We start from the raw sequence: 16,177 nt of genomic DNA, 5'->3' as shown, positions 1-16,177 counted from the left end.
TTGGGCTTATCAAACAGTAGATTACTACAGTCATTTACTACTGTGTCTTGTGTACCTAATCTATTGCACTGATCCACCACTCTATTTCTTAGCCAAAACTATTTGGTACTAAGAAATAAAGTGGTGGGTCTCGCTCTCTCTTTTTTGTCAATTTTAATTTTTAAAAAATTTCTGAACTTACACGTTACAATTCCTCATACATCATAATACAGAGAATCATCCATGATACCAAGGTCTCTGTTCTGTACAGCTAGCTTTTCTTTTTTAAAGATTAATAAGATTCACCTGTAGCTTTTTAAAATGAAAGTATTTACATTCTCCTGGGGAGAGACAGCATGTATCATAGCTAAGTCCAAAAAAATATGGAGTGATGGAGTGGGGTAGTAACAACAAGATGAATGAAGAAAGTCTTCATGTAGGTGGAGATGCTTAAACTAAGCCTTGAAAGAAGCTAGGGAGTCTTAAGAGGCCAAGAGGAGCAGGAAGGTCTTCTCAGATTGGTGTGGGGTGGTGTGGGGGATGGAGTGATCATCTGTGCAAAGGCAGGAGGTGGAATGTTCTATGTAGGGAACATGGAACTGGACATTTTGGCTGGAGCATAGCGTGTGTAAAGGGGAGGGTCATGTGTACAACCTGGAGAGGGGGGCTGGAGGTAGACTGGGAAATGCTTCAAATGTCAAACACAGGTATTTGCATTTTGTAGTAGAGACTGTATATTTCAGTCAAGTCAAAAACACTTATTAAGTACTTACTGTATGCTAGACACTGTGCTAAATACTGGAGATACAGCAAAGAAAGGCAAAGACAGCCCCTGCCCTCAAGGAACTCACAGTCTTTTTTAAAAATTCATTTATTTTTAGCTTTCAACATTCACTTCCATAAGATTTTGAGTTTTAAATTTTCTTCCCCTCCTCTTTCTCCCCCCCGCCCATGATGGCATACAATCCGATGTAGTCTCTACATGCTCATTCATGTTAAGCATATTTTCCCATTAGTCATGATGTAAAGAACAATTAGATCTAATGGGAGGAACCACGAGAATGAAACAGTAAAACAAAGGAAAAGGAGAGCAAATAGTACGCTTCCATCTGCATTCAGACTCCATAGTTCTTTCTCTGGCTGTGGATAGCAATGTCCATCATGAATCTTTTGGAATTATCTTAGATTCTTGTGTCACTGTGAAGAGCCAAGTCTGTCAAAGTCAGTCATCCCATAATGTGGCTGTTACTGTGTACAATGTTCTGGTTCTTCTCATTTCACTCTGCATCAGTTCATGTAAATGTTTCCAAGTTTTTTTTTTTTAATTCTGCCTCCTCATCATTTATTATAGCATGATAGTATTCCATTACATTCAAGGAGCTCACAGTCTAAAGAGGGAAATGTGTGCTGGATAAACAGGAGGTCATCTCAATAGGAAGACACTAGTATTGAGGAGGGCCAGGAAAGGCCTTTTACAGAAGGTGGGATTTGAACTGAGATTTAAAGGAAGGGAGAATGATGATTGTGATGATGATGATGGTGGTGGTGGTGGTGGTGGTGGTGATGGTGATGATGATGATGATGGTGATGGTGATGATGGTGATGGTGATGATGGTGATGGTGGGGTGATGGTGGTGATGGTGATGGTGATGATGATGATGATGGTGATGGTGATGATGGTGATGGTGGGGTGATGGTGGTGATGGTGATGATGATGATGATGATGATGATGATGATGGTGGGGGTGATGGTGGTGATGGTGATTGATGATGATGATGATGATGATGATGATGATGATGGTGGGGGTGATGGTGGTGATGGTGATGATGATGATGATGATGATGATGATGATGATGATGATGATGATGGTGGGGGTGATGGTGGTGATGGTGGGGGTGGTGATGATGGTGGTGATTATGATGATGATGGTGGTGGTGGTGATGGTGGTAGTGGTGGTGGTGGTGGTGATGGTGGTGGTGGTGGTGGTGGTGATGATGATGATGATGATGATAATGGTGATGATGATGATTGCAGGCAGGGGGCACAGTCAGTACTCCATACTCTGCTCTCCAACAACACTGGCCTCCTGGCTGTTCCTCACACAGGACACTCCATTTCTAGGCTGGGAGTTTCCTGGCTGTCCCCCTTGCCCCTAAAATGCTCTTCCTTCTGATCTCCACCTCCTGCCTTCAAGTCTCGGCTAAAATTTTCTTTTGACAAGACATCTTTCCTGGTCTTCACTTAACATGAATGCCTTCCCTCTGAGATTCTCCAGTCCCTCCAGACTATAGTTTGCTTGTACAGAACTGTTTGTATGTTATTTCTCTCTAGACTGTGAGCTCCCTGAGAGCAGGGACTGTATTTTTGCCCTTTTTTTGTATCCCTAGTACTTAGCACAATGTCAGACTATATAATAGGTACTTAATAAATGTTTATTGACCGACTGATACAAGGGGAATAATGCTTTGCATGCAGGGTAGTGTGTGTTCTTAGGAATATCAATTTGGCAGTTGGGTGGATTGAAAAAAAAATGGTAGGCATCCCTGAAAACTTTGGCCTGGGTCGGCTCTAGAAAAATCCTGGGGGCCATGAGGAGGATATTTTGAGTGGGTAAAAGTACTCATGAAACATCTATGTGATATGTTAATGATGGAGATATCATTCTAGACTGATTCTTTTTTAAAAATTGCATTTTAATGGTATCTTTTGTTTTTACATCACCTATATTTCCCAGTATATCCTTTCCCCACCCCAGTCATCCCTTATCACCCAGACTAAATGGAGAAAAGGAAAAAAAAGTTCAGCAAAACTGTAAAACATTTTTGAAGTCTACCATTATATGTGGTTTTCTAAACCATTGGCATAAAATCCAAATGGGAATAGTCCCTGGGGACTGGTAGTGTATTAACTTAAAAACCCACAAATGACATTATCTGTGTTATATTGTATTTTTATTTATTCCGTTCAACATTTCCCAGTTTGAGTCAGCTTCAGGTGGCACTGGAGAGTTTTGCCTGCTGATTGGGCTTGTGAGTTTCACATCTTGGTCTAAACCCCCAGGCCCCCATGTCTGCAAAGAAGTGGGAAGATGTCTTCTCATATCTCCTCATTGGCGCCCAGTTGGGTCATTGTAATTTTGCAGTATTGAGTTTTGTTTGGTTTGCTGTTGTCATCTTTTCGGTTGACATTGTCACAGCCATGTTATATGTTGTTTTCCTGGTTTTGCTTGCTGCGCTTTTCCATTAGCTCAGATAAATCCTTCCATGCCTCTCCTAATTCTTCACATTCGTCATTTCTTGCAGGATGATAAGATTCCATTACATCCATGTGACCCCAACTCGTTTGGCATTCCTTGGTTGGTGGGTGTCTACTTTGTTTCCATAGCCACCACAAAGAATTCTGCTATTAAAAAAAAAAGAATTCTGCTATAAATATTTTGCTCTCTATGGGACCTTTGTTTTTACCTAGACCCACTTCTGAAAGCAGAGCAGGGCAAAAAAGCAAAAGACCATCATTAAATCATTTAAAAGACAGTGCGAGTTCTGGGGGCAGAAAGGTCCCTGCAGTAAACTCTTGGCAGGCAAAACCACTGCAAATTGGGAGCTCGGCAATGCAGTAAATCACCTGTTTTTTAATGATTGCAGGGACATGCACAGCCTTCCTTGGGGTGCAAACAGCCCTAGCTTGCTTCCTAAATGGAGTAAGGGCTAATGATGGGCCTTGAATCACACATGTAGCAAATCCCTGAGCTGGGCTTAGCAGAGTTTCTAATAAGTGCACACTGTGCTTTGCCAGTGATTTTTTCCCCTCCCTGCCCCCTCCCCTTTGCCACATGGAAGAATGGCAACCCATGGAAATTGCTTGGAGGTAATGCTGATCTGTCACAGACACAGAATCTCTGAGCTAGAAGGGACCTTGGACCTCGGACCATTTACTCTAGGCCAGACCGGATCCAAAACCCACCACCTACAACATCCTCCATGAGTGGCCATTCAACCTATGCTTGAAGACCTCCAACCAAGGGGAACCAATGCCTCTTGAAGAAGCCTATCTCATGCTGGGATAGCTGTCATTGCCAGGAAGTTCTCCTGCCAACTTCCACTAGCTTCCTTTGCTACCCACTCCCTAGTTCTTCCCTCCAGGACAAAACAAAGCTAGTCTAATCTGTATTCAATGTGACTCAACAGTTCTTCAATACTTGAACCCAGCTGTCATGCCTCTCCCCCCTGCCCTGTGTTCTCTGCTCTGAACCAAGCATGCTCACATGCCTGGTTCCTTGAACTGATTGATGTATCAAAGAATTCCTGAGTTGGAAGTGACTTTCAAATAATCTAGTTCATTTGAGTCTCAAATCAATCCACCATCACGCATTTATTAAGTATTCCCACTGTGATAGGCACTAGAATATAAACACCTTGAGGGCATGGGATGTTTCATCTTTGTCTTTGTATCATCAGGACCTGGGTAGAACACAGGTCCTGGAGTCAAGAAGACCTGAGTTCAAATCTGGTCTCAGACACTTACTAGCTATGTGAACACGGCCAAGTCATTTCACCCCCTCTTTACCTCAATTTCCTGCTCTGTAAAATGGGGGTAATAATAGCACTTCCTTCCCAGGGTTGTTGTAAGGATCAAATGAGATAATAACAGTTAAGCACTTAGCATAGTGCATAGTAGGTGCTTTATAAATATTAATAATCATCATCATTATTATAGTAAGTAGTCATTAAATAAATGTACGTTGGTTGCTTGTCAGAATTTAATCATATCAGCTTTCTTTTTTCACAAATGAAAATCCAGTGAGAATAAATCACCTGCCCAAAGTAATATATGCATTATGAAATTAAAGTCCTTCACAAGGCTGGCTGCCTTTCTTTGGATGTTAATCAGATTAACAATGACCTTACTTGGGGCAGCCAGGTGGCTCAGTGGATAGAGCTCCAGCCCTGAAGTCAATAGGACCTGAGTTCAAATCCAGCCTCAGACCAAACACTTGACACTTACTAGCTGTGTGACCCTGGGCAAGTCACTTAACCCCAATTGCCTAAAACACACATACACACACACACACACACACACACACACACACACACACACAATGACCTTACTAAAATGTGGTGCTCAGTGCCTTCCAGGTGTGGGGACAGCCCATGCGAAAACAAACAGTAGGGAGATAATGTCGTAGATAATGGATAGGAAGTAGGTCGTAAGTATACTACATAGCACATAGTAGGCATTTGCTAAGTGTGTTGATTACATCCTATTTGAGAAGCACCTGAAAGACAAAATAATCCAACCTCACATTTTACAGTTGGGGAAACTGAGGTCTAAATTGTAAGAAAGGAATCTTCCTAAATTGTAAGAGCCCTATGTTCTAGATAGGGTCTGACCAGGTCTGAGGAGAGCAAGGCTGACACCTCCTTATTCCCTGGAGTCAAAAGAGTAGAGCCTAATTCCAGGAGGCAGAGGCAGGAATGTGGTTTGCTAGGTATTGAGCCCCTAGAAGCAGATGAAATAGCCAGGCTGCCACCAGAGACTTGAAAGAGGAGAAAACAAAATGATGACCGGTCCTCCCAAACGGTACAGATGTAGCTGTAGGATCTGCAACTCTGAATGAAATGCAGGACACTCTGCCTTTGCAGCCCAGCCAACATTTTAATGCATCTCCCCTGCGAGTAGAGGGGAGGAATGAATCTGCCTATCTGCAAATGGGCAGGGCTGTTGGGAATGTGCCAGTGAAGGCGAGAGTTCAGCCAGGATGGCAACCATCTCTGAAGAAGGCTCAGCTTTGCTCCTTGCCTGGGGGATGGAGCAGGGAGAGCAGCCAGCCACATTGCCCTAGGAAGATGAGCTCCCAAGCAAAGCTCCTATGAATTGCTTGTATAATTAATACTAATTTTGTTGTAGAAAAATCTTGATATTATTTAAACCATCCTGAATTGCCTAATCAAGATAGAACTCTGTGTATTAGCTAAAGAGCAAACAGAATATAGTTTTTATTAAAATTAATATATTGTAGAAAGACTTGTTATGTCCTGAAAAGGACTCAATACAATCAGTCACCCATGGGGCTTAATTTCCTAATTAATGCCCTCTTGCTGGCTCAATTGCAGGATGGTTTATTACTGTAATGGCTCTAATTCAACACTAGGAATTTTAAAGATGGGCCTGGGCTTTGATCTCCTGGCATGTCTCATTTTGAAAATGAGCCATTTACAGCTACATCAGAAGGGGTCTTTGGAGGTAGCATCTTCAATGAGACCACCCGCTACGCAACATTGTCATCCTCTTCATCCAGTCTTTTTGTTCAATTTTGTTTGATTTCATGGTGCCAGGTTTGAAAATGGGCAAGAACATCTCCCCGATTCCAGTGGAAAAGACAAAATTACATAAAGAAGATTACCACAATAACAATAGGCACATAGATAGTAGTTAAAGTGTGTGAGAGACTTTACTCATATTACCTCATTGAGTTTCGGCTGCCGACTTGACCAAGTATTTATTGAACACCTACTATCTGCTAGGCACTAGGGACATACATGGAAATGATGAATCACTGCCTTCAAGGAGCTACAATCCATAGCCCTGTGAAGTGGTGCAGGTATTATTATTCCCATTTTACAAATGAGGAAACTGAGGTTCAGAGAGTATCATTAGATCATTGATTTCGGATCAAAAGAGACTAACTGGTTGGGGGAAGCATTTAGTAAGGGCTTACTATATGCAAAGCACTGTGCTAAGTGTTGGGAATACAAATAGATAAAACAGTCTCTGCTCTCCAGGGACTGTCACATACTACTGGGGGGATGTTTCAGGGAAGAAAAATCTTGTGGTTTTTAGGGTGCAGTGACAAACTCAATGATAATGCACCTACTCTAGAGTAATTTCTATTGTTAAAACCACATTCATTGCTGATGGTGAGCCCATTTGATGATGCTAAGGATTTTGGTAGTGGGAACTTTCTTTTTTGGTCTTCAGTAGCTGTAAGACTTTAAAGGTTATCTGGTCAAATTCTAGCATTTTATATATGAGGAAAATGAGATAGAGAAATGAAGGTTCTTGCCCAAAGTCGCACAGATAGCAAATTACCACACTCTGGCTTTGGACTCTAATCCCATTGCTCCAAATACAGTGATTTTTCCATTGTATCACTTAGATTGAATGAGTTGTTCAAGGCCACACAGCTAGAAAGTGTCAGGGAGGATTTAAAACCAAGACTTTCTGATTCCAAGTTCAACATTCTTAACTACCACTATGCAGCCTTGAAAGATGCAGGAAAAGGCACCAGAATCCAACCCAATCCAATAAATGTGTATGAAGCACCTACCTTGTGCCAGGCACTGTACTAAGTGATGGGGACATAATTAATAAATAAAAATGCAGTTCCTGCCCTCAGGGAGCTTACAGTCTAATTGGAGAGGGACACAACACATAAAAGGAAGCAAGAAATGGAGGGAAAGGAACATCTTTTGTGGAATTGAAACTGCGCACTGCAGTCAGGGCAAAGTAGACTGGGTTGAGAGTCCAGTTTCTGCCCTCTATGAAGGAAGGCATTGAGAGGAGTCTGGAACTCTGCCCTCCAAACTGAGGGCAGAAAGAGATTGAGGAAGGTAGCGTCAGTCAGGTAAAGAAGCCTACTGAAGCCTAGAGGCAGCCAAGTGGTGCAATGGATAGAATGCCGGGTCTGGAATCAGAAAGACCCCAAATTCAAATCCAGCCTCAGAAATGTACTAGCTGTACCCTGGGCAAGACACAACCTCAAATTGCTTTGGTTTCCCCATCTGTTAAATGAAGATAATAACAGCACCTACCTTCCAGGGTTGTTTTGAGGTTCAAATGAGATAGCATTTGTAAAGCACTTAGCCAGTACCTGGCACCTAGTAGACACTTAATAAATGTTTATTTCCTTCTTTCTTTTCTTTCACAATCTGGCCCCCAGCCTATGTTTCCAACGTTATCACATAACTGCCCTTCATGCTGTCTATATCCTAGCCATGCTAGACTCCATCCTGCCTTCATCTGCCTTTATTCAAATTGCCTAACTTTCTTGCACTGGAGTCCCTGCTTCTACCTTTTATCTACTACAGAAATTCCCTTTCTTTAAGTCTCAACTCAGATTCATTTATGAAGCCTGCTATGATTCCTCCAATTACAGTGATCTCCATCTCCACCAACATTAGGTTTTAAGCTTCTTGAAAGCAGCTTCAATGTTATGCTATTTGGGGAGGATAACCCATGAATGGATTAATGATAACCCGGTAGAATGGAGCCTGATGTCTTGCACATGGGTGCTTAACAAGCATTGAATTGAATTATGTTCCATATGTGGTGCATTGTATATCCACCAGGCCATTATGAATTGTGTAATGTGTTGCCTTTTCTTTGACTGTTGGATAAGAACATTTTAGACTCTGCTTTAGTGAAACCAGTGGCTAGAAAGAAGGGTTATGGTCATTTCAGCTTTATTTATTAAACCTTCCCATAGGGAAAGTGCTAGTAGTTGGGAGTGGGGAAATTGGACTCTTTGGGGAGGTCTTGGTTGCTGTCCATGGTGCAGAGGACTATCCATGGTGCTGATCGCTGGGTTTCGATCCAGTGTGTGGGCTTTTTCTCACTGACAGCTTCAGATTTCAGCCACACATGCATATGGAAGTGACAGGATTGGCTCATTACACAAAGATGTGAGGATGGAGCTGTAATGAAAGATCACCACATACACAGGAAGTTGTCGATGTGAAAAAGCACCTCACAGACCTCTCTGCTTGCACAGCAAACAATCTCCACTCTGGGCTTGTTCCTGTCCTGGCTCAGTCACTCTGAATTACAAGCCTCAATGAATGGCTTTATCCTTAATGGGCCACTGAATGGATCCTTTATTAAGACCTGAGGCTTGTTAATTCTGAAAGCCTTGATGGCAGCAATTCCTAATATCTAGAATCCCTCTCAGGCCAGGTTGTGTCTTTATTTAATGGCTGAGAAACTGCTAAAGGTATAATTTTACAGGATGAAGTTTCCCTTTGTGGTGCTCCCTCTTCTGTCTTTGGGCTCCTCCTGCACAAAGAACACGTTTCCCTAATCTTTCTGCAGGTGCCCCTTGCTCAGGTTTTTCATTCAACAGCGACCACCATCATTTTGTCTTGATATAATCTGACGCATACACCAGAAATTAACATGTCAGTCAGGTACTCTTTTAATTCCTGTTAGACTTGGTATCATCCCTCTGAATGTGACCATATAAGTCATAGCAGTTGAAATTGCCAGGACAGAGGGAGAAAGAGAAAAACAGGAAGGGGAACCAAGGGCAGAACTTTGGGAAATGTTTACAGTCAGAGGAGAAGTGGGGAGAGTAAATAGGAATGATTGAAAATAGAATCAGGAGACAGAGCACAATGTCATGGAAGCCAAAGGAAGAGAGATATTTAAGGAAGAAAAGGTTGTCAGCAGGGTCAAATACTGTCTAGAGTTCAAGTAGGATGAATGGTGTGAATGGGATTTGTGGTTTCAACAGGAGCTGAATTAGCTGTGATTCTGTGACTCAGTGGTGAATTATCATACTGTAGTGACCTGTGTGGCAGAGAGTCTAGTGGAATCCATGACTTAGCAGAGATGTGTTGATCACAGGCTATGCCATAGAGCACAGATTGTGTGGAGCATATTTTTAGGCCTGGGATGTACCTCAGGGGTCATCTAGTCTAAGCCTCCCTCATTTTACAGGTGAAGAAGTTGAGATCCTAAGAAGTTAAGTGACTTGCAAGGTCCTACAGGTTATAACAGTGAGAACTGGAAAGTGAACACAGATCCTTTGACTCTAAAAGTCAGTGCTCTTTCCATCATTGTCCTTTTTTAAAATGTTGTCAACAGCTTTTGTTTTTACACCACTTCAATTTCCAAATATATCTCTCCCTTTTTCAGAGAGCTATCTATCCCTTATTTCTTATTCAGTCATTTTCAGTCATGTCCTACTCTTCATAACCCCATTCAGGGTTTTCTTGGCAGAGACACTGGATTGCTTTGCCATTTCCTTCCCTAGCTCATTTTACAGATGAGGAAACTGAGGCAAACAGGGTGAAATGATTTGCTAGTGTCTGAGGCTAGATTTGAACTCAGGTCCTCCGCACTCCAGGTCCAGCATTCTATCCACTGCACCCAACTGCCCCTGTGATAAATAATGGAATTAGGGTGGAAACCCCACCCCTTATTCCAAGGAAAAAATTGAGGACAAGAGAGGAAATGTGTGACCTTGAGCTAATCACTCTAATCTTTTCTTATAACAAGGAATATTTTAAAAGAATGAGAAAAAAAAAACAGTTCAGCAAAGCTAACACTCTAACGAAGTCTGACATATAATAATATGTGCCACATATTATTGTGTGGCATGTATGTTATTATATGTGATATGTAATAACACATGTCAAACCAAGTGTTTGTACCAAGTTTGACATAAATTGTCTTACCCACCTGACATATAACATTTCATACTAACTCTGCCATAATATTGTGTTTTACCCAGAAGACATAGAATGATATGTCATGCCAAGACAGACATATGATAACATATTTTGGCACTCATTTTAATGTATGACATGTCACCCTTAAAGGTAAGTATTGTGGGTGATACAAAATATAACTCTAAGTCCCTTCCTTCACGGTGCTCACAATGTAATTGGGAGTGAGGGGAAGAAGGAAGTTAATGTGTATAACAATGAAGTGTCAAAGTTCATGGCCATGATCAGTTTGAGAAATCTGGACTTGATATGGTAGGGTGCCATGCCAGATTCTTGAGTGGAGAGATGGTGTCTTGAAAAATCAAAGATGCTCTAAGAAGATTGGCCTGATAATGAGATTCAAGATAGACTAGATGGGTCAAGTCGAGGAGACCATTGCCATAATTCATATAAAGTGAGATAATGGCCTGGGCTTGCTTGAGAGGTGACCATGACCATGAAGAATGATGGCAGAGAGTGGGTGTGATGAATAAGTCTAAATGAGAGCAGCCAAAGAATGAAGGAGCTCTCTCTTCACCCTCCTTCCGAGTGGCCCAAGGAACAGAGGGTACTGATGAGGTATGACTAATAAGGCTGATGTGACATTGCAGGATGATGCAGTTCTTGTGAGTCTCATGGGAAACATTGCCTGCAAATGCCCCATACCCTACTATGAGAAAGGATAATAATAATAATAATAGCGAACATTTATATAGCACCTACTATGTGCCAGGCACTGTGCTAAGGGCTTTACAATTATTTTTTCATCCAATCCTCATAACAACCCTGGGAAGTAGGTATTATTACTATCCTCATTTTACAGATGATGAAACTGGGGCAGCTAGGTGGTGCAGTGGATAGAGCACCGGCCCTGGATTCAGGAGGACCTGAGTTCAAATCTGGCCTCAGACACATAACACTTACTAGCTGTGTGACCCTGGGCAAGTCACTTAACCCCATTGCCTAGCCAAAAAAAAAACAACAGATGATGAAACTGAGGCAAAAAGAGATTAAGTGACTCATCCAAGGTTACACAGCTAGGAAGTGTCAGAGGACAGATTTGGACTTAGGTCATCCTTGATTTCAGGCCCAATACTCTATCCACTGAGCCACCCATCTGCTCCCAAGAAAAGGAATTTCAGCAGAAAGTAGATACCTAGCCCTAGGTGCCTTCCCACTGATGGAAAATGTTAAGAGGCCCACAGTGGGAAGAGTATCAGCTTTGGAGCCAGAGGACCCCTGGATTTAAATGCCACATACTGAGATTCAAGATAACAATTCTTTTTCCCCATCCAATTTATTCATTCTCCCACCTCATCTGTGAGGGCTGCTTACACCATTTGAGAAGCTCACCTAATCCTCCCAAAGCTTCACAATTGTGTTTGTCTGACCCGGCATGTTAAACTTGCCAAGGATGCCTGATTGGGATGGACTTTTCCCTTGGTGCCTGTCTCCTGTTGAATTTCAGTGAGTGTGCTGAGTAGCAGGGGTGAGTGAGCCCCAGCCTCTGCTAAGACATGGATGTGGCTAATTGGCTCTTGCTCTGCTGTACTTGTGTGACGTTCAAATGAGATCCCGAGGTAACCTTTCAAATCTTAAAGTGCCATATGATAGCTACTATTATTATAGAATGTAAGCTCCTTGAGTGCAGGGACAGATTGCATTTTAATTTTTATATCTTTTGTATCTATCATGTTTGCTGTTGTTCAGTCATGTCTGACCCTTTGTGACCCCCTTTGGGGCTGTCTTGGCAAAGATACTGAAATGGTTTGCTATTTCCTTCTCCAATTCATTTTACAGATGAGTATACTCAGGCAAAGAGTCAAGTGATTTGCCAAGGGTTACACAGCTAGTAAATGTCTGAGGCTGGATTCAAACTCAGGTTTTCCTGACTCCTGGCCTGATATTCTATTCACTGAGTCACCTAGCTGCCCTAAATCTACTAAGTTATGGGTTGCAATCTGTATTCATGGAGGCAGTTCCCACACTGGGAATTCTTTGTGCCCAGCAAAATCTCAGATCTTTGGGGTATTTGTAGAGGTATCATTTGGACTCTCTCCCTAAGCCAGAGTGGAGTTTGGCCCAGTCCCCTTAACGGGCAGTTCATCCAAATCCCCTGAACCCACAAAATATTGGCCACATGGGAAGACTACTTAGCTGAGTTGCTTCCTTAGGCCATAAATTTAGAGATGGAAAGGAATTTAGAGGTTACTTGGGGTCCAACCCTCCTCATTTTAAAGAGAATGCCACTGAGGACCAGAGTCACCCAGCTAGCAAGTAATCAAGTTGGAATTTGGACCCAGATCTTCTGAATTCAGCCCCAGTTCTCATTCCAGTTAACAGAGGGCAAGAAAGTGAATTCTTTTTTTTGGACAACCAAAATGCACTTGGATGGTCTTGGGAAATGGCCTTTCTGAACAAAGAGCTGGGCCAATGCACTAAATCATGTCATTATGTACAAGGGACCCTGATGGGATGGGAAGCTGATGCTCCAGGACACTAGAAACACAAGTAAGGTTTTCTGAGTTAGTGGCCACAATGACAGCAGTTGGCCCTGGAATGGATGTTATTAAGTGGGCCGCTGCAGCTCTGTGTTGGCCTGAATACTGATGGTGGAGGCTGCCGTGGAAGCTGGTTGACCCAGGCAAAGTCACTGCATGTCTCCCTGCTTTGGGAGTCCTGTCAAATCTCAATCTAGATGGATGGCAGCCGCTGCCCAGATAATTAGGCAAGCTGAGAATCAGGCTGCTCCTGATTTTATTGTGAAAATTGGGCTTCGAGGAGGGGGTTCCAGGCCTTCTGGGTCTCCACTTGTTTATAACTGCTGGCCAGCAACTTTTAATTAGCATTTTAACAAAATGAAATCTCAGAGACAGAGCTGCAGACCGGGTGTGATTTTTAGCATCCAGTGTGGTGGTCTGACCAGGAAGTGTCTTGTTGCCTTGGGTCAGGGTGGGAATCTGTTCTTCATCTTCTACTCAGGCCTGGGTCTGACATGGATCTCAAAGTGCAGTTAACCTGCAGGCAGAGTCTTCTCAGCTCCCCCATCTCTATTACCCATTTTCCAAGGCTCAACTCAAACACACCCTTCTCATGGAAGCTTCCTCTCATTTCTTTCATTTTTTTCCAAACCCTTTTCTTCTCTTAGCTATTAGACCACTTCAAGAATGATCCAGGACAGGTCACAGGAGCATATTATTTAGAACTTGATGGGTACATAGAGATCTTCACATCTAACCTCCTAAGGATTAGAAAATGTTAAGTGACTCATGTAAGGTCACACAGCTGAGCCAGAGGAGGGGGCAAGGAGAGGAGGAAGAGGGGAAGAGGGAGGGAGAGCTGAGTTCCTGTAGGCCCATGCCCGCCGCGTGGTCTCTTTATGTTACAGGAGGCAGACACAGATGACAACCAGGGCACACTGGGCTTTGATGAGTTCTGCGCATTTTACAAGATGATGTCTACCCGCCGGGACCTCTACCTGCTCATGCTCACCTATAGCAACCACAAGGATCATTTGGACACAGAGGATTTGAAGCGCTTCCTGGAGGTGGAACAGAAGGTGACAGAGGCTTGGTGGGAGGAGAGAAGGAGCCTGAAAATGGATAGGGGGAGAGAGGGTGCCTGGGAAAGAGCAGGGGGAGAAGGGGAGCCTGGGAAGGGGCAGGGGAAGAGGGGGAGCCTGGGAAGAAATGGGGAAGTATGGAACAGTCACTTCATATCCCTGGGCTGCTATCTCTTCAGCTCTAAAATGAGGGGGTTGGACTGAATGGCCTCTGAAGTCCCTTCTAGTTCAAGACCTATGATCCTAAGTCACCTAAGTAACCTCTTTGAGCCTCAGTTTCCTTAGCTGTAAAATGAGGGAGCTGAGATAGATGACTTCCGAGGTCTTTTCCTCTAGCTCTCTGATCCCATGGGGCACAGAGCAGTTCATCAGTCAGTAAGCATTTATTAGGCACTTACTGTATGGCAGGCATTGTATTAACTCTGAGGATTTTTTAAAAAAAGGAAAAAAAGTCTCTATGCTCTGAGAGCTGCTCACTGTCTAAGGGGGAACAATCATATAAATAACCAGGTACGTACAAGGTCTGTACATTATGAATGGAAGGCAACCTGAGGGAAGGCTGCAGCTGTGAAGAGAACTGGGAAAAGCTTCTTGCTGAAGGTCACCCAGCTAGAAAGTATCAGAGATGGGATCTTCCCTCAGGTTCACCTGACTCCTGGTCCAGCACACCAGTGCCTGTCTATGCTGCCGCCCAGAGTACTTGACCAATAAATGCTTGTTGAAAACAAACATTAATGGAGCTTGGATTGCCTTCTCAGCTCTCTGGAGGAGAAGGAGCTGGAAATCCTGTCCTCTCTCCCAGGGAGCTCACAGTTTAGTGAGACAGGCCATGCAAGCACAATGAGGCAGATTTTATAAGGCAGCTCAGTGCCCAGTGAACAAGCTAATGGCATCCCACAATCCTGGGAGGGCAGCGAAGAACATTGACAGCTGTTTGTGCCGGGCCTCAGTGGGCACCCGGCTTTGTTCAGCTCTTTGAGTAACCTTGAGATGCCTCCTGGGCATGAAGTGCCCCAGAAGCTCTAAGCCATAAGGGCTTGGCTGCCCCATTTTAACAGACAATGCCCACCAGGATCATCTCTGGCTGCAGGATCCAGGTGTCTCCAGGACACAGGCTCCCACTCACTCAACATAATTATGTCATGGATCATAGTTGGACATTATCCCCTGATGCCTCATTCTAGAACATGCACTACCTGTCTAGCTTCTTTCTGAGGCTGCCATGGCCCATCCTGGTGGCAAGAGCATGGCGGAAGCCAGAATTTACCAAGCATTTATGAAATCATAGGCGTTGTGCTTGCTGCTGGGGCTACAGAGAGAAAATCAAATGGTTCCTGCCCTCAAGGAGCTTTCATTCTAAAGAGATGAAACAACACGCAGACAGATAAAGGCATACAAATCCAAATATGTGGAGTGGGAAGGCACTAATAACTGGGGTCAGGAAAACTATCCTGTACGATGAGCCTTGAGGGCAACTGGAGGTTCTAACAGGCAGGAGTGAGGAGAGAAGGCATTTTGGACCCGAGGAGAGCCTGCTCCTAAAGGTGAGAGCCAGAGGGTGCGGCAGGAAGGGTCAGTTTGGCCCACCATGGTGTGGGTGATACAGTCATAGCAGCAAGCCTGGAAGGAAACAATGGAGCCACGTGGGGAAGGGCTTTAAAGGCTGCTTACCCTCTCTAGGCCTCAGTTTCCTTCTCTGTAAAACAAAGGGGAGAGGTGAATTAAACAGCCTCTGAACACCTTTCAGCTCTAGATCCAGGGTCCTCAGAGCCAAGCAGAAGTTTGTGTTTTGAGCCTGGAGGCAATTTTGTTCTTGAAGAATCTTTGTGTGGCTGTGGTTAACTTAGGAGGGGAAATGATTCAAGTAGTTAGTGCTTGAGGCAGTGGACTCAGCCCTTGGAGCAGGGGTTTTCAGAGAGAGAGAGAGAGAGAGAGAGAGAGAGAGAGTGTGTGGTGTGTGTGTGTGTGTGGTGTGTGTGCCCATGGACCTCTTGGGCAGTTTGGTGAAGCCTACAGACCCCCTCTCAGAATTGTGTTTCTAAATGCATAAAATAAAATGCACAGGATTACAAAGGAAAACAGTTATGTTGAAAGAAAGCAAAGAAGAAAGGAGGGAGAGAAGAAGGAGGAAGGAAGGAAGATAAAGGGAAAG

At 43.6% G+C, this 16,177-nt stretch overlaps 1 protein-coding gene across 1 annotated transcript in view; it reads left to right on the top strand.

The window, feature by feature from the left end:
* PLCH2 (phospholipase C eta 2) overlaps positions 1-16,177 on the top strand; it is a 341,798-nt gene that overhangs the window by 243,208 nt on the left and 82,413 nt on the right. The window contains 1 exon segment of the mRNA XM_078145756.1: positions 13,852-14,022. Coding sequence (XP_078001882.1) covers positions 13,852-14,022 — 171 coding nt within the window.

The sequence above is a fragment of the Phascolarctos cinereus genome, unplaced genomic scaffold (assembly GCF_003287225.1).
Source record: "Phascolarctos cinereus isolate Bilbo 61053 unplaced genomic scaffold, phaCin_HiC Scaffold_726;HRSCAF=1367, whole genome shotgun sequence".
Lineage (NCBI taxonomy): Eukaryota > Metazoa > Chordata > Mammalia > Diprotodontia > Phascolarctidae > Phascolarctos > Phascolarctos cinereus.
Note: the sequence above shows the minus strand (reverse complement) of the source record. Positions and strands in the feature narration are given on the sequence as shown.